General features: G+C 42.1%; 1 protein-coding gene across 16 annotated transcripts in view; it reads left to right on the top strand.

Annotated features, from left to right (window-relative positions):
* The window catches only part of LIMS1 (LIM zinc finger domain containing 1), a 151,039-nt gene that overhangs the window by 113,243 nt on the left and 14,041 nt on the right, over nt 1-23,755 (top strand). For 13 of the 16 annotated variants that reach the window (XM_033175525.1, XM_033175524.1, XM_033175528.1 and 10 more), the window contains one exon: nt 13,053-13,212. In XM_033175525.1, the coding sequence (XP_033031416.1) occupies nt 13,053-13,212 (160 nt within the window). Of the gene's footprint in view, nt 1-8,279; nt 8,751-13,052; nt 13,213-23,755 lie in introns of those variants that run through there. The other 3 variants (XM_033175521.1, XM_033175520.1, XM_033175536.1) reach the window with 1 other exon arrangement.

The following is a 23,755-nucleotide window of genomic DNA, read 5'->3' as shown; positions in this document are numbered from 1 at the left end:
ACACCTGAAAGATACTCCTCGAGAAGAGCAGCGTGCCAAGACCCATAATCATCAGATCACCAAGGTTGAAATGAAGGAAAAAATGTTAAGGGCAGCCAGAGAGAAAGGTCGGGTAACCCATAAAGGGAAGCCCATCAGACTAACGTGGATCTCGGCAGAAACCCTACAAGCCAGAAGAGAATGGAGGCCAATATTCAGCATTCTTAAAGAAAAGAATTTTCAATCCAGAATTTCATATCCAGCCAAACAAAGCTTCATAAGCAAAGGAGAAATAAAATCCTTTACAGACAAGGAAACACTGAGAGAGTTTGTTACCACCAGGCCAGCCTTACAAGAGCTCCTGAAGGAAGCACTAAACATGGAAAGGAACAACCAGTACCAGCCACTGCAAAAGCATACCAAATTGTAAAGACCATCAACACTATGAAGAAACTGCATCAATTAACGGCAAAATAACCAGCTAGCATCATAATGATAGTATCAGATTCACACATAACAATATTAACCTTAAATGTAAACGGGCTAAATGCCCCAATTAAAAGACACAGAATGGCAAATTGGATGAAGAGTCAAGACCCATCAGTGTGCTGTATTCAGGAGACCCATCTCACATGAAAAGACACACATAGGCTCAAAATAAAGGGGTGGAGGAATATTTAGCAAGCAAATAGCAGAAAAAACTAGGGGCTGCAATCCTAGTCTCTGATAAACCAGACTTTAAACCACAAAGATCAAAAGAGACAAAGAAGGGCATTACATAATGGTAGAGAGATCAATGCAATGAGAAGGGCTAACTATTGTAAATATATATGCACCCAATACAGGACTACCCAGATTCATAACGCAAGTTCTTAGAGATCTACAAAGAGACTTAGACTCCCACACAATAATAATGGGAGACTTTGACACCTCACTGTCAATATTAGATCAATGAGACAGAAAATTAACCAGGACTTGAACTCAGCTGTGGAGCAAGCGGACCTAATAGACATCTGCAGAACTCTCCACCATAAATCAACAGAATATACATTCTCCTCAGCACCACATAGCACTTATTCTAAAATTGACCACATAATTGGAAGTAAAACACTCCTGAGCAAATGCAAAAGAACGGAAATCATAACAGTCTCTCAGACCATAGTGCAATGAAAGTAGAACTCAGTACTAAGAAACTCACTCAGAACCACACAACTGCATTGAAACGGAACAACCTGCTCCTAAATGACTACTGGGTAGGTAACAAAATGAAGGTGGAAATAAAGATGTTATTTGAAGCCAGTGAAAGCAAAGACACAATGTACCAGAATCTCTGGGACACATTTAAAGCAGTGTATAGAGGGAAATTTATAGCACTCCATGCTCACAAGAGAAAACAGGAAAGATCTAAAATCGACACCTTAACATCACAATTAAAAGAACTAGAGAGGCAAGAGCAAACAAATTCAAAAGCTAGCAGAAGACAAGAAATAACTAAGAGCAGAACTGAAGGAGATAGAGACACAAAAAACCCTTTAAAAAATCAGTGAATCCAGGAGCTGGTTTTTTGAAAAGATCAACAAAATAGATAGACCACTAGTGAGCCTAATAAAGAAGAAAAGAGAGAAGAATCAAATAGATGCAATAAAAAATGATAGGATATCACCACTGATTCCACAGAAATACAAACTACCATCAGAGCCATCAGAGAATACTATAAACATCTCTACACAAACCAGAAGATCTAGAAGAAATGGATAAATTGCTGGACACGTACACCCTCCCAAGACTAAACCATGAAGAAGTCAAATCCCTGAATAGACCAATAACAAGTTCTGAAATTGAGGCAGCAATTAATAGCCTACCAACCAAAAAAAGTCCAGAACCAGACAGATCCACAGCCGAATTCTACCAGAGGTACAAAGAGGAGCTGGTACCATTCCTTCTGAAACTATTCCAAACAATAGAAAAAGAGGGAATCCTCCCTAACTCATTTTATGAGGCCAGCATCATCCTGATACCAAAACCTGGCAGAGACACAACAACAACAAAAAAATTTCAGACCATTGTCCCTGATGAACATCAATGTGAAAATCCTCAATAAAATACTAGCAAACTGAATCCAGCAGATACCAAAAAGCTTATCCACCTTGGTAAAGTCTGCTTCATCCCTGGGATACAAGGCTCATTCAACATACGCAAATCAATAAACGTAATCCACACATAAACAGAACCAATGACAAATACCACATGATTATCTCAATAGATGCCCAAAAGGCCTTTGACAAAATTCAACAGTGCTTCATGCTAAAAACTCAATAAACTAGGCATTGATGGAATGTATCTCAAAATAATAAGAGCTATTTATGAGAAACCCACAGCCAATAGCATACTGAATGGGCAAAAAGTGGAAGCATTCCCTTTAAAAACCTGCACAAGACAAGGATGCCCTCTCTCACCACTCCTATTCAACATAGTATTAGAAGTTCTGGCCAGGGCAGTCAGGCAAGAGAAAGAAATAAAGGGTATTCAGCAAGTCAAATTGTCTCTGTTTGCAGATGACATGATTGTATATTTAGAAAACCCTATTGTGTCAGCCCAGAAACTCCTTAAGCTGATAAGCAACTTCAGCAAAGTCTCCAGATACAAAATTAATGTACAAAAATCACAAGCATTCCTATATACCAATAACAGGCAAACAGAGAGCCAAATCATGAGTAAACTCCCATTCACAGTTGTTACTAAGAGAATAAAACACCTAGGAATACAACTTACAAGGAATGTGAAGGGCCTCTTCAAGGAGAAGTACAAACCATTGCTCAAGGAAATAAGAGAGGACACAAACAAATGGAAAAATATTCCATGCTTATGGATAGGAAGAATCAATATCATGAAAATGGCTATACTGCCCAAAGTAATTTATAGATTAAATGCTGTCCCCATCAAGCTACCATTGAGTTTCTTCAAAGTATTATAATGTATCCAGAATCTATATATTATAAATTATATAAATCCCAAAGTATTATAAATCTGTCTATAAAGACACATGCACGTGTATGTTTATTGCAACACTGTTCACAATAGCAAAGACTTGGAACCAACCCAAATGCCCATCAGTGATAGACTGGATAAAGAAAATGTACATATACACTATAGAATATTATGCAGCCATAAAAAAGGAGGAGTTCATGCCCTTTGCAGGGACATGGATGAAGCTGGAAACCATCATTCTCAGCAAACTATCACCAGAACAGAAAACCAAACACCGCATGTTCTCACTCAGAAGTGGGAGTTGATCAATGAGAACACATGGACACAGGGAGGGGAACATCACACACTGGGGCCTGTCAGTGGGTGGGGGCTAGGGGAGGGATAGCATTAGGAGAAATACCTAATGTAGATGGCAGGTTGATGGGTGCAGCAAACCACCATGGCACATGTATACCAGTGTAACAAACCTGTACATTCTGCACATGTACCTACCTCAGAGCTTAAAGTATAATAAAATGAATAAATACTTTCAACAGTAAAATAAATACTTTCAACATTTAAAAAAGAAAAACACCCTTAGGGTATTGAGGACCTTGCACAATCCTAATTCTTCACCAGAAGCCACCTAGCAGACCTGCTATTCAGACGCATCTGACTTTTTTGGTATTTTCAAACAACATCCTTCCACCCTACTTCAATGGCTATTCTGAGGCCACTGCAGTGGCAATAGTAGTTCGAATCAAATTTGTTTGCAGTTCTTAGAGTGACATTATTCATTCCTGAGAATGATTTAACAGTATCAGAATGCCTGAATATAAAAGTTGAGCTATGGTGTTTATTCAGAATTAAACCACACCCTTGTCCTCTTGGAAAAATAACATATTTCTTTTAGCTTTACTCTCTTGTAGCTAAGTAAGAGAAGTGACTACAGGTAGTCTTTTTGGGAGAATTGTGTACTGCCTAAACTTTCTCTTTTTTTTTTTTCTTTTGAAACGGAGTTTTGCTCTCGTTGCCCAGGTCTGAGTGCAGTGGCACGATCTTGGCTCACTGCAGCCTTTGCCTCCTGGGTTCAAGCGATTCTCCTGCCTCAGCCTCCTGAGTAGCCGGGATTACAGGTGCCCACCACCACGCCCAGCTAATTTTTTGTATTTTTAGTAGAGATGGGGTTTCATCATGTTGGCCAGGCTCCTGGCCAAGTCTCAAACTGCTGACCTCAGGTGATCCACCCGCCTCGGCCTCCCAAAGGGCAGGGATTACAGGCGTGAGCCACCGCACCCGACCGCCACCTAAACTTTGCATGGCCACACTGTTACAGATCCTTATTCAGGGTAGTGGGGACATAAAAACAACCTTGTTCACTCAGCACTGGGCACCAAACTATACACTGTATATTCATAGAAGCAGAGGCTATGACTTTTATTCATTCATTCATTCATTCATTCAGCAGATTGTAGTATCTTCTACTGATGGTGGGCTGGATACTTCTTAGGTACAACGTTGGGCCTATTGCATCATGGGCACATAGTAAAAGTTCCATATGTCCAGGAATGATGTAAAGCCAACAGTGGAATAATGCGAGCAACTGTTTTTCAAGAAGAAATAGACTTTACCAGAATGCCAAAATGGGCTGCTAAAGGAAGGGCAGCCCATCAGTGCTGTCACCAGCTCCTGAAACCCCGGGGCTTGTTTACTCCCACCATTGCAGTGGAGGACATGTCTGAACTTCCTGCTTGGCTTTACCCCGCACATTAGCTCCTTCGTTGTTTCAGTGTAAGTAGCTTGGGTAATGTGCAGAGAATTTCTTTGCCTTGTGTTATTTATGCTGAGAATCAACTGGTTGGGTGGTAAGTTCCTAGGGAGAAGCTAATGGGAATGTGATCTGTACAGTGTGATAGAAGACAATCAAGCTTTCTTGCTGCATCTTTTCTTCCTTCAGAACTTCAGCCTCTCTTCTCCCTCCCGACTCCCATTAGGATCTTCGTAAGTGAAAAAAAGGCCAAGAGGAGAGAATGAGATCTAGCAAAATTGTAAACAAAGGAACAGAGCCACAAACCGTTTTACATTCACATAAAATGTTACATTGATTGATTAAGCAGTTTAAAAATATCTTCATAGTACATGGTACCTTTGATCATAAAACCAGGTCATATTAAGGTGACCTCTATTGAAGAGTTCTGTTTAGGGTTACTGTGTGCCAACCACCCTCATTAAAATAGTCACAGATGTAGGTAGAGGAAACCAGATAAAAGGAAGATCTCTATCTGCTTCCCCCTAGCAATCCTTACCTAACATAACTTAAGAACAGCCAGATGGAAGAGATACATGGGGCAAGGTGTGGGGAAGCAGCAGAGCTTCTCTCCTCTGGGAGCGCCACCCTCCCAGCACCTCCATATGTTCAGCAACCCAGAAGTTCCCCTAAACTCTATCCTATTGAGTTTTTTTGGAGGCTTCATTTCATAGGCATGATGGATTTGATCATTGACCACTGGTGATTATCGAAATCCCCAGCTCCTCTCGTTTCCAAGGGGTTGGGGCTGGAGCCAGAAGTTTCAGCCTTCTTATTGCATGATTGGTTCTCCATCAGCCAGCCCCACACCTGTCACATTAGCCTGCAGAAGACACGTACCACTTCAGACAGTCAGAGTTTTCGGAGCCCTGTGCCAGGAAATGGGGGCAGAGACCAATAATAGATTTATTATTAAAAGTCATAATATCACAGGCAGTTTCTTTAAAAACTAATATTCACTTACTGTACAACTCAGCAATTTTACCGTTGGGCATTTATCCCAGAGAAATAAAAATATATTCAATACAGAAATGTCTATAGTTTTATTCACAGTGCCACAAATTGGAAGGAAAGTACTTAAATGTCCTTCAGCAGGTGAACAGTGAAACAAATTACGCATCCATGTCATGGAATACTACTTGGCAGTAAACAAGAGCAAACTGTGGACATGTGGAGCAACTTGGTCTCAGGGCATTGTGCTAAATGAAAAGCCATAAGATGTCATGTGAACGATTCCATTTAGGTAACATTCTTTAAATAGCAGAATCATAGAAATGAAAAACAAAGGAGTGGTTGCCAGAGGTTAGGAGTGTTGGAGTGTGTGGAGGTATGTGATGGTCAGAGATAACATGAAAGAGAACTCTGTGGTGATGGAATAGTCCTGTAAGTTGATAGAGGCTGTTGTTACAGGAAGCCGCTCGTGTGATGAAAGGACAGAGACCCGCACACACACATTGCAGCAATGTCAGATTCCTGGTTTTACTCCTGTACTGTAGTCACGTAACGTGAGAACTGGGGAGACTGTGAGGGAGAATTCTGAGCAGAAGGCTCACGTGGCTTCCTGCCTCCTACCATGCCACCCCCACCGGATGCATTAAACTTACCGTCTGAGTCAGCCTGCCCTGTCCTCATCCATCTGTCTGTCTGTCTCTCTCCCTGCCTCCTCACTGTTTCACATGGTCATTATAAAAGAGAAACCTAAAAAATTAGGAAATGTAGATACATTGAAAGGAAAAATTTTAAACTATGAGGTTATTTCTTTCTTATTTAAATACGGTGATTCCCTTGGGCCTGGGCAGGATCTGTACCCCGCAGCCTTTGAGTTCTGGACCCATCCTCTGAGATTTTTAGGGTTCAAAGTAGAAAGATTTGGTTCCACTTTCTGCTTCCAGTCCCGTCTGGTACCCGCTGCCTAATCTTTTCTGGCTAACCATTGTGCTTCCCAGTAATTATGTTTACCATTTTCTGACACAGGGATTAACAACATAGGCTCTGGACTCAGAGTGCCTAGGTTTAAGTCTTGACTCCACTACCTCCTTCGTAGTTCTTCAGTCTCTTTGTGCCTCAGTTTCTTCATTTGTAACTAACACTTATCTCAGAAGCTGTGGGGAGGATTAAGGGACATGATAGGAAGCACTCACTGACTCTTGGATATCATTATTTATGGTCATTACTTGGTGTCTCTGCTGCATTTTGTTTATCCGCTGCTGGTTCCGTGACTGCCCATCAGTGTGCCTTGTGCCTGTTCTATAGATTTTATTTCACAGTCTCTTGGTTTTGGTGGCTGGCACACTGCCCTGAGAGGACGGGGACGTAAGAAGGATTCTGAGCCCTTTAGTTGTCTCTAGTGCTACATCGTGATTGTCATCATTGCTGTAAACCAAAAAGTATCTGAGACAAGTCTTAGTCAATTTAAAATGTGTGTTTTGCCAAAGTTAATGACGCACCCATGACACAGTCTCAGGAGGTCCTGACAACGTGTGCCCCAGGGTGGTCGGGGTACAGCTTGCTTTTATACATTTTAGGGAGACATGAGACATTAATCAATATATGTAAGATGTACATACATATATGTTCGGTCCAGTAAGGCAGAGCAATTCGAAGTGGGGGGTTTCCAAGTCAGAAGTAGATAAGAGACAAAAAGTTGCATTCTTTTGAGTCCTTGATCAGCCTTCTGATGAATACACAATTGTGTCTGACTCAGTGAACCTACATTTTTACATGAACAATAGGGTAGAGGAAGCAATCAGATATGCATTTGTCTCAGGTGAGCTTCAGAGGGATGACTTTGAGTTGTGTCTGTCCTTTGTCCGTAAGGAATTTTCTTGTGGGCAAATGGTGAGGGAGGGATGCGGGTTGTTATCTTTGTAGCTATCTTATTTAGCAATAAAATGGGAGGCAGGTTTGCCTGACGTAGTTTCCAGCTTGACTTTTCCCTTGGCTTAGTGATTTAGTTTCCTTTTTGCATTGCTAACTCAATCACAGGAGACAGGAGTGTGGACTGATTATAGCAAGAATGCCAGAGTATGTAACAAGCTTCCTTAGTCATGGTAGAGATTGAGAAACGTCGGCTCACCTAAGCTTTGAGGTTAGCTGGAGTTCAGTAGAAGAGTTATAACTAAACACCTTGTCTGTTTCCACTTGTGCCCATTCATTGAAGCTGAGATTGAACTGCGACTATGTACCAGCAGCAAAGGTGATAGAAGTCAAACATAGCTCTTAGTTTTAGGGGCTCACAGCCTCCTGGGGAAGGGACCCATCGGGCATAGCTGGCAGTCATGGCCAGGGTTGTGGAAGCCCAGGGCCGGGCGGGGTTCAAATGCTCCTCAGAGTGTGCCAGCAGCCTCAGTCTCAGGAAGAGCTTGTCAGGTGGTGTTTTACAAGGTCTCCAAAAGCCTCTATGCCCTTCAGAGTGAAAAGCACTGTGTTGGTGATGAAGTCTTGTGGCAAATATGCAAGGCACCTGTGGATATTTCATTCTCTTAGAGGCTTACGAGGTAGCCCCTGTCTCCTAGTGCAGTGTTTATAGCATAGTCCACTGGGACTGCTGCTCTGACAGACTGTGTCACTACTTTGTGGAATGTTTTTTAGAACTTCCAGAAAGCCTCAGTAAATCCTGACTGCCATGTAACTGTGTCCTGTGCTGCTGAGCTCTTAACATGAAGCAGCAGCAGTGACCCTGGCGGGTCGGGCTGACGTGCGTGGGAACGGTGGGAGTGACCTTGGCTGGGAAGCAGGGAGGCCTGGATATTGTTTCTCCTGGCTCTGTGTCCTGCGGCTCTGGTCCCTGTGCTCTGAGCTCTCAAGCACCCATGATGGCCTTCTCAGGCCGAGCACGCCCCTGCGTTATCCCAGAGAACGAAGAAATCCCACGAGCGGCCCTTAACAGTGTCCACGAGGCCAATGGGACCGAGGACGAGAGGGCTGTTTCCAAACTGCAGCGCAGGCACAGTGACGTGAAAGTCTACAAGGAGTTCTGTGACTTCTATGCGAAATTGTGAGTGTCTCCTCTCCTGGAGTGCCCTCTTCCAGGTCCGGCGTTCTTGGCTGGCTCAGCCATCCTGAGCTGGCCCATACAATTTTATTGACTGGACTTTGAGTGGGAGTTTTCCAGGGTGGTAGGGCTCCGAGGGGCTCGCAGCGCAGCACGTTTAGGGAGACAGGAGGCTGCTTGTCGGTAAGACATGCAGCGACCTGCAGATGGGAGGGAGGTGCTGCCCTCACTGAGAGCAGGGCAGCCCCATCTTCAGTAGGTTCCTGATCACTTGGTAGCTGCATTTTCATCATGTCGTCCGCAGGGAAGGCTTATCGTTGTCGCTGTCAGGAATTACATTAGAAAACAGCCCAAAGATAAGGGGCAGATGGGTTGGAACAGTGAAAAAAACAAATTACAGACTGTTGGTAAAGATAAATATTTTTATTTTGTGTAACAATGAACAGTGTGAAGTAAGCTAACTGGGTTTCTTAATTGAATGAATAAATACATATATTGTGTAAGTAGCAAATCAATACACATATAGAACATAATGTTAACTCGAAAAAGCTAGGCTAATTTATATTATTAAATGGGTTTTAGTAAACACATTTTTTAAGAAAATGCAGAGTAACCATCAGACCAGCTCAAGATTATTGACCTTATTCAAAGTTGTGAGCTTAGAATTACTGCATATCCCCAATTTGTCAAGTAAGAGTTAATGAGAATTTAACTGACCCGATTCTCTACTTCCATAATCCGTTCTCTGTGGTACAGATGTCACTTATCTTCACAACTCACAGAGAGCTCTGTTGGACAGTAACTGGGGAATTGAAATAATACAGTCACCAAAATTTTCACTGCTTGAACTCTCAAGATGATTTTTGGATTTATACATTGCTGTATTTTAAGACTGAACAATTTGTTTTGCATACTTGAATAATGGAAAGCAAGATATCAAGTGTGCTGTGTGAGGTTGATTTGTGGAAGTAGATCAGCTTCATCAGTCATGCCTGGCCTGATTTTTACATATAAATATCTATAGATAGATAGATAGATACTCCCCCACTTATGTGTTTCTTGTCATCAACACTTTTTAGTGAAAATCTGTTTCTTAAAAATTAGCTAATTAATTATAACTAATCCGATAGCTATAACTGTCACTAATGACTTTTTTAAAGTAATTTCTGTCATCTGTAGTATTAAATGTAAAATCAACATTTAAAAAAAATAAAAGATAAAAAACAGGCATTGTGCCAGAGGGTCAAAGGCAGAAGAGGAAAGGGAAGCCTGACTGGTTCAGGGGGCAGCAAGGGGATTGTTCTGTTTCCTTTTTTCCTCTGCTTGTTATAAAAAGGAATACTTCTTGCAAAATACATATTATGCTACTTCTAAAACTAGCGCATTTTTCCTGTGTGTGGGAAGTAACTATGTGCTTGTTTTTATGATGTATCTACCTATTTCCTAATTCTACTTGAGTATTTGAACTTAAGTAGAAACAATCTATATTATAATGAGTTTAAACTGGTCAGTGATAATCAAACATTTTAATCTAAGGGCCTCTTAACACTCTTTAAAAAACTATTAAGGTCCCCAAAGAACTTTCATTTATCAGTATTTACTGTATGAGAAATTTAAAGTGGGAACAATTTAAAATACTTATTATTTCATTTAAAAAAAATAAGCTTATTACATGTTAATAGCAAATGTTAATATTAATGTTTTCATGAAAAATAACTGTTTTCCAAAATGGAAGAGGCTTAGAGGAAAGGATGGCATTATGTTACATTTTTGCGAATCTTGTTAATATCTGTCTTAATAAAAGTTTCTCATATTTGTTTCTGCATTCAACCTATTACGGTATATTGTTTTAGATGAAATATATGAAGAAAATGTGACCTCCCACAGAGATGTAGTTGGAAAACAGAGGACCTTTCCACCTCCTGAAAGAGTGATGGTGACCCCGACATTTTGAAAACCACTGATTTAGGTGATAATGAACCAGGACATTCTAGAGTATTCTTTTTGGGCTCTTTTAGAGTCCCATTAAGATTGTTGAGGTTTGGTGAATCTTTTGAGAGGGTTTAGAATTAACCACAGTGCCATATATTTGAGCAGCATCTTCTGGTTTCCAAATGGTTTTAAGTACTTTTTCCTTGGAACAATAATGAGAACAGTACTGAGAATGACCAGGCGGGTGTGGAGCTTACCATGTTCCTCCATCCAGCAACACCTGTGGACTTTGGTCAGGACGAAGGGAGAAGCACAGACCTCTCCAGAGTTTTGTGAAACTGCCACAGTCATCTGGCTTGTGGCAAAGCTGAGCGATGATGAGAATTTTACAGATTTTTTCCCCAGCCCACAGTAACTTTGAAATGACAAAATGGAAATTCATTTTAACATGAGGCTTAGGCCAGGTTTACTGAGCAGTGAAGCTGCTTCCCTTTCTCCCTTCCTTCCTTCCTTTTTTTTTTTTTGTGACATTTAATTCTGCATTCAAACCTGTTAAATAAAGTTGATCTTTGACTGGTCTGAAGTGATGAACATGGTGTGTCTACACGCAGTTATTTATGGTAAGGCTACAAAACAGGCTGACTGTTTTGTGAAACATTTGTGGGAGGAAGGCAAAGGGAAAGTTGTCTTCCAGAGGTGTGGAGGGGAGTGAAGCAAGTAAGTGGGACCACTTTTGCTAAGGAAACAGCAAAACTTGGAAACCAATAGGGGCAAGGCAGTTAGTTACTCTGTCTATAGGATGGAGACTGTCCACCTGTCTGTCTCACTAGTTGGTTGTGAAAATTCAGGAGAAAGTTGGTAATAACTTCATGAAGTACATTGATTAAATATCTGGAAGGTCAGAAGCTGTACCAGGGGACTAGACACACAGGTGTAGAGCTCATGCTGTGAGTAGTCCTGTGAAAATAAACTGGGCAAAAATTGAAGGACCACTTGGCCAGTTATTGCCCTGCATGGGGGACTTTCTCCCTACAAATAGGTCTTCATGTGAAATCCTCATCTAATTGTATGCCTGTCGAAGCCGTGTTGCTTTTTTTTTTTTTTTTCTTTTTTGAAATGGAGTTTTGTTCTTGTTGCCTAGGCTGGAGTGCAGTGGTGAAATCTCAGCTCACTGCAACCTCCGCCTCCCAGGTTCAAGTGATTATCTTGCCTCAGCCTCCCAAGCAGCTGGGACTACAGGCATGCACCACCACACCTGGCTAATTTTGTATTAGAGACGAGGTTTTACCATGTTGGTCACACTGGTCTCGAACTCTTGACCTCAAGTAATCCATCAGCCTCAGCCTCCCAAAGTCCTGGGATTGCAGGCATGAGCCACCTCACCCAGCTGCCATGTTGCTTTTCTTCTTGCAAACTGCACAATGGTTAGAGCCTGAGATTATTTATTGAATGCCTTCTGTGTTTTAAGGTGTAGTGGGGTTACTGATGGGGGGATTTCCCACATCACCAGCCACAACAGTGGTTACTTGACAGCCTGGTATCACTTTCCTAACCTATGAAACGTGGTGGTATCCCTGTCATGTCCTTTCAAGTGTTTGAAATTCGTGGTGTAATCTGTTTTGATTGACAGTGTGATTTTATGAGCAGGGAACCTGGATTTCTAGCCCTGTGCCTTCCTTTAACTAATTAGCCTTGTGATGTTGGTCTGATCCTTCCATCTCTGTGAACTTCTTTTGCCATCTGTAAAATGATCTTTGTTATGTAAAATTTTGTGATTTTAAGATACACTTTATAATACTGGTAATCAGGTTCGTCTTACCGATTAGGTAACAGGACTGGGGCATCTTGGCTGGTTTTAAGTTTACTTAAGCAGTTGCTTTCCACAGAATTTAATCAAAGGGATAACTTGTGTCTAGGTTATATGATACGGCATTTAGTTGACAAGCATTTTAGATTCTGTTCTTAGAAGGGAAAGAAATTGGCCTTGAGATGCTGACTTTTGGATATTTTAATTAAGCTTCTTATTAAGCTGTAAACCCAGGTTCCTTGAGAGCAGCTTATAACTTTCATCTCTGTCTCAGGTGCCTAACACATAGTAGGCACGCGCTCATAGTATATTTAGCAAGGAAAATGCCAAAAATGTTAGAAACAGAATCAAAGTGGGACACCCTTACAGAACCTCAGATGCTAGGGTAAAGAGGCTGAAGAATCCGAGTTCAGAGCATGTAAGGAACAAGCGAGAAATTGAGCTTTTTAGATAAAATAGGGTTTTTGTGATCAGATAGAATTTGCTGCTCGGTTCTTGGTGTGGTTTGGTCTTCAATCTAAGAAGAGGCTGACGGTCTGCAACCTGCTGTTCTTTGTGTGTTACAGCAACATGGCCAATGCCCTGGCCAGCGCCACTTGTGAGCGCTGCAAGGGCGGCTTTGCACCCGCTGAGAAGATCGTGAACAGTAATGGGGAGCTGTATCATGAACAGTGTTTCGTGTGCGCTCAGTGCTTCCAGCAGTTCCCAGAAGGACTCTTCTATGAGGTGAGTTGTGCTAGACAAAAGCAGGGAGGTGCCATTCCCCGCCCTCCCGCTTTCTGCCCTTCTTTTCTGAGGCCTCCTCCTTCATGTTCAGTTTCATGATGAAAGACTGAATTGAAGTGTCAGATGCGTGCCAGGTATTTGATAGCTATGAGGTCAGAGGTGGAATCTGTATGGCCCATATAGGCAGTGGCGTGGATGGGACACCCTCACAGACCCTGCATTCGTATTGCTCAGTTCGTTGTCCTATTTCAGAACCCAGAGTCCCTTATGACAGAGCCTTGCAGACCTAAGCAGCTCAGCTCCACATACAAAATTCTTTCCGAGTCTTCACCCACACTCAGGCCCCCAACACACCTCACCCATTCCTGTCTCTGTGTCTTTCCCCCTTCTCAGGGGACCACTGGACCCGCTCTAAAGGAGAGTGTGTGGTGTACGTCACCCCCTCCACAACTTCCCAGCCTCGAGCCAGGAGCGTCCATGCATTTATTTTCTAAGGAAAAAATAAGTATTTGGGGGAACTATACTGTCTACATTTAGCTCTTCTGGGTGTCTGTGTTCTTTTCCAAATGCTTGTTTTTCTTGGTCGTCAGGTGTTAGCATATGGTCTGCACTTCCTTTGTAGTGTATGTGGTATTCTCAACATTACTGAAATCCCTTTCTCGTTTTGTATTGTTTTGTTTTGTTTGAGACAAAGTCCTATTGTATAGCCCAGGCTAGAGTGTAGTGGTATGATTATAGCTCATTGCAGCCTTGAACTGCTAAGCTCAAGTGATCCTCCAGCCTCAGCCTCCTGAGTAGCTGGGACTACAGGCATGTGCCACCACGCTCGACTAATTTTATTTTTTCTAGAAACGGAGTCTCCCTATGTTGTTGCCCAGGCTGGTCTCGAACTCCTGGTCTCAGGTGATCCTCGGCCTCCCAAAGTGCTAGGATTACAGGCATGAACCACCATGTCCAGCCTACTGAAACCTCTTTCTCACAGTAAACATGTATTTTGGGGGATAATCTAGGGATGCTGACCCCAGGCTGTAAAAGAAGGTGAGAATGAGGTATATGTGTGTGTTAGATCAAGTAGGTAATTTACTTTTACCACCTTATTTCTTACATATTTGTACATATCTGCACATCTATATATGATAATATATGTATGTAGAATTATTTTATAGCTGGAGGTGGCTGCTCTTTGATTTCTTCCTTTGCCTAGCGGATTTTTATATTTCCCTGTTATATAAACCATACTTGAGCAAGGAAAGGTAGTTTACAAAGAGCATTGGTAAGTCTGTTGTGTGCCTCTCAGGCAGCATTTTCCCATAGAAACAAGCATCATGAGATGGGGGTTCCCAGGCCAGCCCACAGAAAAGCTGTTTCCCTCATCACGGGTACATGAAATTCAGGGCTAGCAAGTATGTAATAATGTCACTCTGAGAAACAGCTTTTTTTTTTTTTTTTTTTTTTTGAGACGGAGTCTTGCTCTGTCGCCCGGGCTGGAGTGCAGTGGCCGGATCTCAGCTCACTGCAAGCTCCGCCTCCCGGGTTTACGCCATTCTCCTGCCTCAGCCTCCCTAGTAGCTGGGACTACAGGCGCCCGCTACCTCACCCGGCTAGTTTTTTGTATTTTTTTTAGTAGAGACGGGGTTTCACCGTATTAGCCAGGATGGTCTCGATCTCCTGACCTTGTGATCCACCCGTCTCGGCCTCCCAAAGTGCTGGGATTACAGGCTTGAGCCACCGCGCCCGGCCGAGAAACAGCTTTAAGGGTTTGGGTTAGGGAATGCTATTTTATTCACTAGTACACATTTTTTTTAAGCTCCTATTGTGTCCCCAAAACACACATTCCCGACAACAAAAACCTTAGCATTGGAAAGAGGTCTTCATTTTCTCTTTTCTTCTAATTCTTTTTTTTACTTTATTTCTTTAGGCCTCCAAACATGCTCTGTGTATTTTCTTGCAGTTTTTCCTGTTCTTCCTGACTCCTTCCCTGGGCCGTGGGAGTCTTTTGGGCAAGGATGATGGATTTAGGGATGGGCAAATGACAGTTGTGAGGATGGACAGGAGCAGGAGAGGCCAATGTACCACAGCAGAAGAGGGCGGGAGAGGAGCTCCAGAGGTGTGAATGGAGGCATCAGACATAGAGACCCCTACTGAGGCTATAGGTAGACCGTGATTGGCTGGTGAGGAGAAGGAAAAGGAAATCCCTAGGTGCTAAGGCAGCAAGAAGACAGGGCGTTTGCTGGTGCTAGCGGTGGTGAGCCATGACTCAATTCAGGTAAAGGGACCTGAGGACCTACTCTACCTCAGCACTGTGGAGGCCTGCCAGGACTTGGCAAGGAAGGAGATGAGACTCCCAAGACACATTGAAGGGAATTCTAGAAAGCTGGCTTGGAGAGAGCATCGGTCTTCTCACTATATGAATCCCTCCTTTATCCCTCCCTTTTTTTTTTTTTTTTTTTTTTTTATCCTGTAGTCCAGAGAGGTTGAAATATCTGGTAACTCAACAGGTTTGCGACATGGAAGAGATGAGAACCTATCTGGTCTCCTAGTATCCAGTACAGTATTCTTTCCCTTACATATTCTTTTTAAATATAAGATATTTTTATTAAAATGGGCGATTATGACAAAGGCCTTAGGAGAGCTCGGTCCAGGGGAGCAATAGAGAAGAACTCAGAGAAAAAGACAGGCTCTGTTTTCCCAGACATTTTCCTTATATCCCTGGCCTGCTGTTTCCCCTGAGAGCACCCTGGAGCTCCAGCACTCCGTCACCTTCTTTCTCTCATTTTGCCTGTGACTTAGGAATGAACATGATGGTTAAGCTACCTTCATTAAGCAGCATGACCGCTTCCTGAGCTCCTGCTGCCGCATTTAGGCCCTGTCAGCTGTGAGGCCACTGGTGCTGAGTCAGAGGGAAAGGCTCAGAACAGCCTTGAGCAGCGAAGAATAAAGTGTGACTCATCTCGTCCTGCCCACCCCTCACACTGGACTATAAATACCCTCCCTGGGTTTGTGCGTTGTTATTCCAAAAGATGCGTTGAATACCCAGAACTAGGCTATTCATGGGCTGTTGCCCAGTTGAAGCTGTTGGGTCCTGAGGAAGATTACTATTTTGGCTACATTGTTTATCATTAAAACCAGCCCAGGAATGTGTAAACCCGCATGTGGAGAATAAGAAATTTCTTTTTGGTTAAATGATATTAGAGAAAAAAACCATCCAAGGCTGCTAACAAATAATCTTTACTTTCAATTATATCCAGCAATAAGTTGTTTTCCAGAAAAGGAAGCTTGGAAACTTACCCGCTTTGCCTTCCATGTGGGGCATGACTGATGTGCTTCAGTCTTTGTATAATAACAAATGCATCTTCGCCACTCTGTATCTTGGTTATTGCTTTTGTCTCATTATCAGAACAGCTTCCTTCCCTGATTTCCACAGCCTCTATGTGCTCTTTTCTCTAGAAGACTAGCTGTGAAGACTTAGAGGTGGGTTCTGTGCACTCGCTTCCACTTGAAAATGTGATTTACTTTTATGGTAGAACTTTCTGGTACTTTGAATTAAATAGAACATTCTTCCCTTTGGCCACAGAGGCAAGTATAGAATGAGATCCTTGGTTCCTAACCACTTACCAGAACATATATCTGAAGAAATGAGCACCAGTATTTCTGTCTCAACTACAGTCTCTCTTTTCTTTTCTTTTCCTTTTTTTTTTTTTTTTTTTTTTTTGAGACGGAGTCTCGCTCTGTCGCCCAGGCTGGAGTGCAGTGACCGGATCTCGGCTCACTGCAAGCTCCGCCTCCCGGGTTTACGCCATTCTTCTGCCTCAGCCTCCTGAGTAGCTGGGACTACAGGCGCCCGCCACCTCGCCCAGCTAGTTTTTTGTATTTTTTTTTAGTAGAGATGGGGTTTCACCGTGTTAGCCAGGATGGTCTCGATCTCCTGACCCTGTGATCCGCCCATCTTGGCCTCCCAAAGTGCTGGGATTACAGGCTTCAGCCACCACGCCCGGCCTTTTTTTCTTTTTCTTAAGACAGGGTCTCACCCTGTTACCCAAGCTGGAGTGCAGTGGCACCGTCATGACTCACGGCAGCCTTGACTTCTGGGCTCAAGCAATCCTCCCACCTCAGCCTCCCTGGGAGCTGGGACTACAGGCGCACACTAGCACAGCCAGATAATTTTAAAAAAATTTTTTGCAGAAACAGGGTCTTGCCATGTTGCCCAGGCTGGTCTCGAACTCCTGTACTCAAGTGATTGAACGCCGTTTCCCCGGGAAAATACCCTTTCAGCTTCACATTTGTTGGTGCCTCACATTTCTCTTAGTTTGGATTTCACAAATATCCTTTTTTCCTATCACAAAATGCATTAACAGGAAAGATCTATATTTTTATTTTTATTTTTATTTCTATTTTTTTTGAGACAGAGTTTCACTCTTGTTGCCTAGGCTGGAGTGCAAATGCTCAATCTTAGCTCACCGCAACCTCCATCTCGCAGGTTCAAGCAATTCTCCTGCCTCAGCCTCCCAAGTAGCTGGGATTACAGGCATGCGCCACCATGCCCGGCTAATTTTGTATTTTTAGTAGAAACAGGGTTTCTCCATGTTGGTCAGGCTGGTCTCAAACTCCCGACCTCAGGTGATCGCTCGTCTCGTCCTCCCAAAATGCTGGGATTACAAGCCTGAGCCACTGCCCCTGGCCAGGAAAGACCCATTTATGATGAGTAATTTTGTAGCAAGATGTTTTACAGAGAGGTTTCTTCACTCATTTACTCTGATTATTCAGGAAGGCGGAAACTGAGAATGGAAGACACTTCCAACCAGCACATCTGTTTATCTGTGGATCCACTCACTTCAGGGCAGTTTATGACAAACCGGTATAAAGCACCAAATGAAGATTTGCAACTTTGCACTTGACTGGAAATGAGACTTGCAGCTGATTTTTCATCCTGAGCTTACTTGAAAGCAGCTCAGAATAATTCTGCTTTTTCCCCTAAATGGAATATTTACAGAACTCCAAAACTTAAAACAGTAAAAAACAGAGCCATTCTTGGAGTTCATCTTCCCCCACACAGAGCGACCCATTTCCACAGGTGGTGGGACCCCAGGGTTCTTAAGGCATTTTATTTATAAATACCACTAATTTGGACCTTTAATATTTCTAATAGGCTTATTGTATTCCTTGTTTAAATCAATTTTGGGATGTAATGTGTAGTTACCTAGAAAGGCTATATTTATAGAAATGTAATTCTTTCCAATTTGTGATTCTTGATTTTTAAAAAATTTTATATCCTGGAGTTTTACTTTGGATAAACTTCTGGCCTTTCTTTCAGACCCAAAAGTTGGGCTATACTGTGTTTGATCATTTCTACACTCTGTAGAAAAGAGGCAGCTCGTTATAGCAGAAGTTCTCCACCTGGAATTAACAGTAGTTGTGACACTGGAGAAGCATAGCCCAGAGTGCAGGAGATTTGCAGGATGCATGGTGGCAAGGAAATCTATTTCTAAGTCCTCCTATTCTGGTTTTAAAGGTCTCAATTTCTAGATCCTTTTCTCTTTGCCTGAAAACATTTATATTCACAATAGCACTTCTCTCACATTGCAAAAGAAGGAAATCTCAAATCTTACTGTCATAAATTGCTCCAGGATACCCATCAAAAAGGAGTAGTTAGGGAGTGCTGAAACCTGTAAGCTTAGTCTTTCCCTGCCTTATGGATTTTCTTGTTAAGGAGAAGCTTGGCTTTAGGAACTGTGTTGGATATCCTATATTCGGGTACAGATATGCACGTCCCTTAACCACAGGGAAATGTCTGAGAAAGGTGTCATTAGGTGAGTTCATTGTTGTGCAAAAATCAGAGAATATATTTAACCTAAGTGTAATAGCCTACAACACATCTAGTCTATATGGTATAGGCTATTCCTCTAGGCTACAAACTTGTACAGCATGTTACTATACAGAATACCGCAGGCAGTTGTAACACAATGGTGAGTATTTGTGTATCTAAAAGTATCCAAACTTAGAAAAAGTACAGTAAATATACCATATACCATGGTAGTATATATGGTTCATTGTTGACAGAATGTTATCCAGCGCATGATTGTATATGCTGAGTTTAGAGATGTAGACAGTAGTTACAACAGCTAGCTTGCTTGCTTTTTTTCTTTCTTTCTTTCCTTTCTTTCTTTCTCTTTCCTTCCTTCCTTTCCTTTCCTTTCTTTCCTTGCTTTCCTTGCTTTCTTTTCTTGCTTCTTTCTTTCCTTCCTTCCTTCCTTCCTTCCTTCCTCCCTCCCTCCCTCCCTCCCTTTTTCTGTCTGTCTGTCTGTCTTGAGTTTTGCTCTGTTGCCCAGGCTGGAGTGCAGTGGCGCCATCTCGGCTCACTGCAACCTCTGCTTCCTGGGTTCAAGCGATTCTCCTGCCTCAGCCTCCTCAGTAGCTTGAATTACAGGCGCATGCCACCACGCCTGGCTAATTTTTGTATTTTTAGTAGAGACAGGTTTCAACATGTTGGTCAGGCTGGTCTCAAACTCCTGATCTTGTGATCTGCCCATCTCAGCCTTCCAAAGTGCTGAGATTACAGGCGTGAGCCACTGCGCCCAGCCAACAGCTTTCCTTTTAGAGCTTAGCCTTTTTCATCCCCTGACTACATCCCCTGACTAATTTCAGAAGAATTCATCCTTTTTAAGAGAAAGCTCTGGTAGAGCAAAGCAAAGAGCATTGGTAATAAATTGTGAATGAGGTGGATAGAAAACACAAACCATTTTTCCTCTGCTTGCACACCACAACAGTCACCACAGAAGTTCTTCTGTGACCAAATGTATGGGAATTTTTCCCCACACACAAAGCAAGCAATCAGTTCTGCAGTGGACACCAGCTGGGCGTTCTCCAATTCAATTCCCACACTGTCTACCTGGAGATAGCCTCAGATCCCACAGATTGAGGGGTCAGCCACAGGACTGTCTTCTCCTTCTGATGCCAATTGAAAGCCCCAGATTGCTTTTCCTGTACTTCTGGCTGACATGCTCTGTAAATTGGGGATCCCACAGCCCCCTCTTCTGGTTCTGTTAATTTGCTAGAGCAACTCACAGAGCTCAGGGAAACACGTTTACTGGTTTATTATTAGTATTTTGTTTGTTTGTTTGTTTTGAGACAAGGCCAAGCTCTGTCGCCTAAACTGGAGTGCAGTGGAACAATCACAGTTCACTGCAGCCTCCATCTCGTGTACTCAAGCAGTCTTCCTGCCTCCGCCTTCCCAGTAGCTGGGACTATAGGCACATGCTACCATGCCTGGCTCTACCAGTTTATTATAAACAATATTACCAGCCAGGCACGATGAAGCACACCTGTAATCCTAGCACTTTGACAGACTCAGGTGGGAGGATTGCTTGAAGCCAGGAGTTCAAGAGCAGCCTGGGCAACATAGTGAGATCCTGTCTCTATAAAAAATAACAGAATTAACCAGGCATAATCACACACACAGTCCCAGCTACTTGGGAGGCTGAGGTGGGAAGATCATTTGAGCCCAGGAGTTGGAGGCTACAGTGAGCTATACTCATGCCACTGCACTCCAGCCTGAAAAACAGGGCAAGACCCTGTTTCTGAAAAAATAATAATAATAAATAAAAATAAATTTTAAAAAAGGATATTATAAAGGATACAGATGAAGAGATACATAGGGTGAGGTATATGGGGGAGGGTGGTCAGAGCCTCCGCACCTTCTCTGGCTGTACGACCCTCTGGGAAACTGCACTGTGTTCAGCTATCCAGAAGCTGTCTGCACCCTGTCCTTTTACATTTTTACAGAGGCTTCGTTATGTAGGCATAACTAATTAAACACTTGGCCATTGGTGATCAACTTAACCTTCAGCTCCTCTCTGCCTTCCCTGAAGGCTGGAGGGTGGGGCTGAAAACCCCAACCATCTAATTCTGCCTTCGTCTTTCTGGTAACCCAGTCCCATCCTGAATCTACTTAAGGGCTGCCAGTCATGAGTCACCTCATTAACATATAAAAAGACATCACTTTTAAGATTCCAAGGATTTTTGGAGCTATATGCCAAGAAACTGGGAGGAAGACCAAATATGTATTTCACAATGTCACAGTGAGGGCATGCCATGAGCTAGAACAAACAGACCAAAGCAGTATCGCTTTTTGACTCTTGGGAGGCCCTGAAAGGTTAAGCAACTTGCCCGAGGCCACACAATGGGTCTTTCCGTCAGATCTTGAACGCAGGCAGTCTGGATCCGTGGTCAGTGTTCTTGACTCCTACCTGTCTTGTTAAAAGGTGTTTCCAAATTACAGCTAATCCTAATTTTATTTTATCTTAGCCAGGGATTATATGTTCAACCTTCCAAATATATATATATATATATGTGTGTGTGTGTGTGTGTGTATGTATGTGTATATATATACCTTCTAAAAAATATATATATATATATATTAACAGCTGGGTTTTTTGTGTTTTTATGCAATATACATCTTTCTCTTTCATTTAATACAGAATAAAAGTTGATCATTTCTAACTAAATTAATGGAGTTATTTCTGAGTTTTTATACAGTTGTCTTATGGTGTCCACAGAGGATTGGTTCCAGGACACCCCCTCCACCCCACTCCCACCTCACCCTCAGAGTTTACCAAAATCTTCGAATGCTCAAGTCCCTGATATAAAAATGGTGTACTTATTTGCATATAACCTATGCACATCCTCCTTATACTTTTCATTACCTCTAGATTACTTATAATAGCTAATGAAATGTAAATGCTATGTAAATAGTTGTTACACTGTGTTTTTAAATTTGTCTTGTTTTTATTTTTCTATTGGTATTTTTTATTGTTTGGGGTTTTTCTCCACATATTTTTTTATCCTTGGTTGATTGAATCCGAGGATGCAGACTCAGCAGATACAGAAGGCTGTTTTGTGGTCGTTTTGGTTTTTTTTTTGTTTCTAATTGACATAATAATCACACATATGAGGCACAGTGTGATGTTTCAATACATGTATACATTGTGTAAAAATCAAATCAGGGTATTTAATATATCCATCACCTCGTACATTTATAATTTCTTTGTAGTGAGAACATTCAAAATACCCCTTTTCTAGCTATTTTGAAATAGCTATTTTGAAATATTTTGAAATGCAATATTATTAACCACAGTCCCGCTACTGTGCAATAGAACAGTAGAACTTACTCATCCTAACTGTAACTTTGTACCCATTGACCATCTTCTCCCCATCCTCTCCACTCCATTCTCCTCAAGCTCCGGCAACCTCTATCTTACTATTTCTATGAAATCAACCTCTTTAGATTCCACATGTGAGTGAGATCATGTAGTATTTGTCCTTCAGTGCTTATTTTACTTAATGTAACGTCCTCCAGGTTCCTCCATGTCGCCACAGATGACAAGATCTCATTCTTTTGTATGGCCAAAGAGTACTGTACCGTATTTTTTTAATCCATTCATCTCTTGATGGACAGTTAGGTTGCTTCCAAATCTTGGCTATTGTGAATAGTGCTGCAGTAAACATGAGAGTGCAGATATCTCTTGCACATATTGATTCTATTTCCTTTGGATACATTCCCAGTAGTGAGATTGCTGGATCATATGGTAGTTCCATTAATTACTGCTAAAAGCTAAACATCAGATTTTTATACACATAGATGGCATACATTCATCAGAAATATATCACGCTTCATAAATACTTGTACTTTTGACTTCACATTATAATGTAGTGTGGCAGAGTATGAGTAATAGCATATCAGTTTATTCTCCTCTGTTAATAAACTTTAAAAACCAAATACATTAATCTGGGCAAGGTAGTGTGTACCTGTAATCCCACTACTCAAGAGGCTGATGTGGAAGGATCACTTGAGCCCAAGAATTCAAGACAAGCCTGAACAACATAGCAAGACCTAGTCTAAAAACCAAAAGATACATTAAATATATGACAGCTTATTAGTTTGAATTAAGTGAAAGCTGAACATAGTAGCTCACACCTGTAATCCCAGCACTTTGGGAGGCCAAGGCGGGCGGATCACTTGAGGTCAGGAGTTCAAGACCAGCCTGGCCAACATGGTAAAACCCTGTCTCTATTAAAAATACAAAAATTAGCTGGATGTGATGGCGGGTGCCTCTAATCCCAGCTACTCAGAAAGCTGAGGCAGGAGAATCACTTGAACCCAAGAGACAGAGGTTACAGTGAGCCAAGATTGTACCTCTGCACTCCAGCCTGGGCAACAGAGTGAGACTCTGGGGGAAAAAAAAAAGTTATTTTTCTAGGAGAAAATCTGCTTTGATTGGTTCAATAGTAAGAACTGACTTTGCCAGTTAAGCTGTGGTAGATATGTTCACTCAATTGGATGAACTAAATCTATAGCCATAATTTGAGGAAATGGAGTTGACAAGCGATACCTTAAAAATGGATATCATTAAAAATGGATTTTGATAATCAAACAGTGTATGACTTTTGACATATAACTTGTAAGGAGCTCAAAGACTCAAGGGGAGACATTACTATAACAAGTCTCACGACTTAGTAATGTGAAAAAGGCTTCTTAGCATTTGTATAT

This window comes from Trachypithecus francoisi, unplaced genomic scaffold, assembly GCF_009764315.1.
Source record: "Trachypithecus francoisi isolate TF-2019V2 unplaced genomic scaffold, Tfra_2.0 Lachesis_group17, whole genome shotgun sequence".
In the NCBI taxonomy this organism is placed as follows: domain Eukaryota; kingdom Metazoa; phylum Chordata; class Mammalia; order Primates; family Cercopithecidae; genus Trachypithecus; species Trachypithecus francoisi.
Note: the sequence above shows the minus strand (reverse complement) of the source record. Positions and strands in the feature narration are given on the sequence as shown.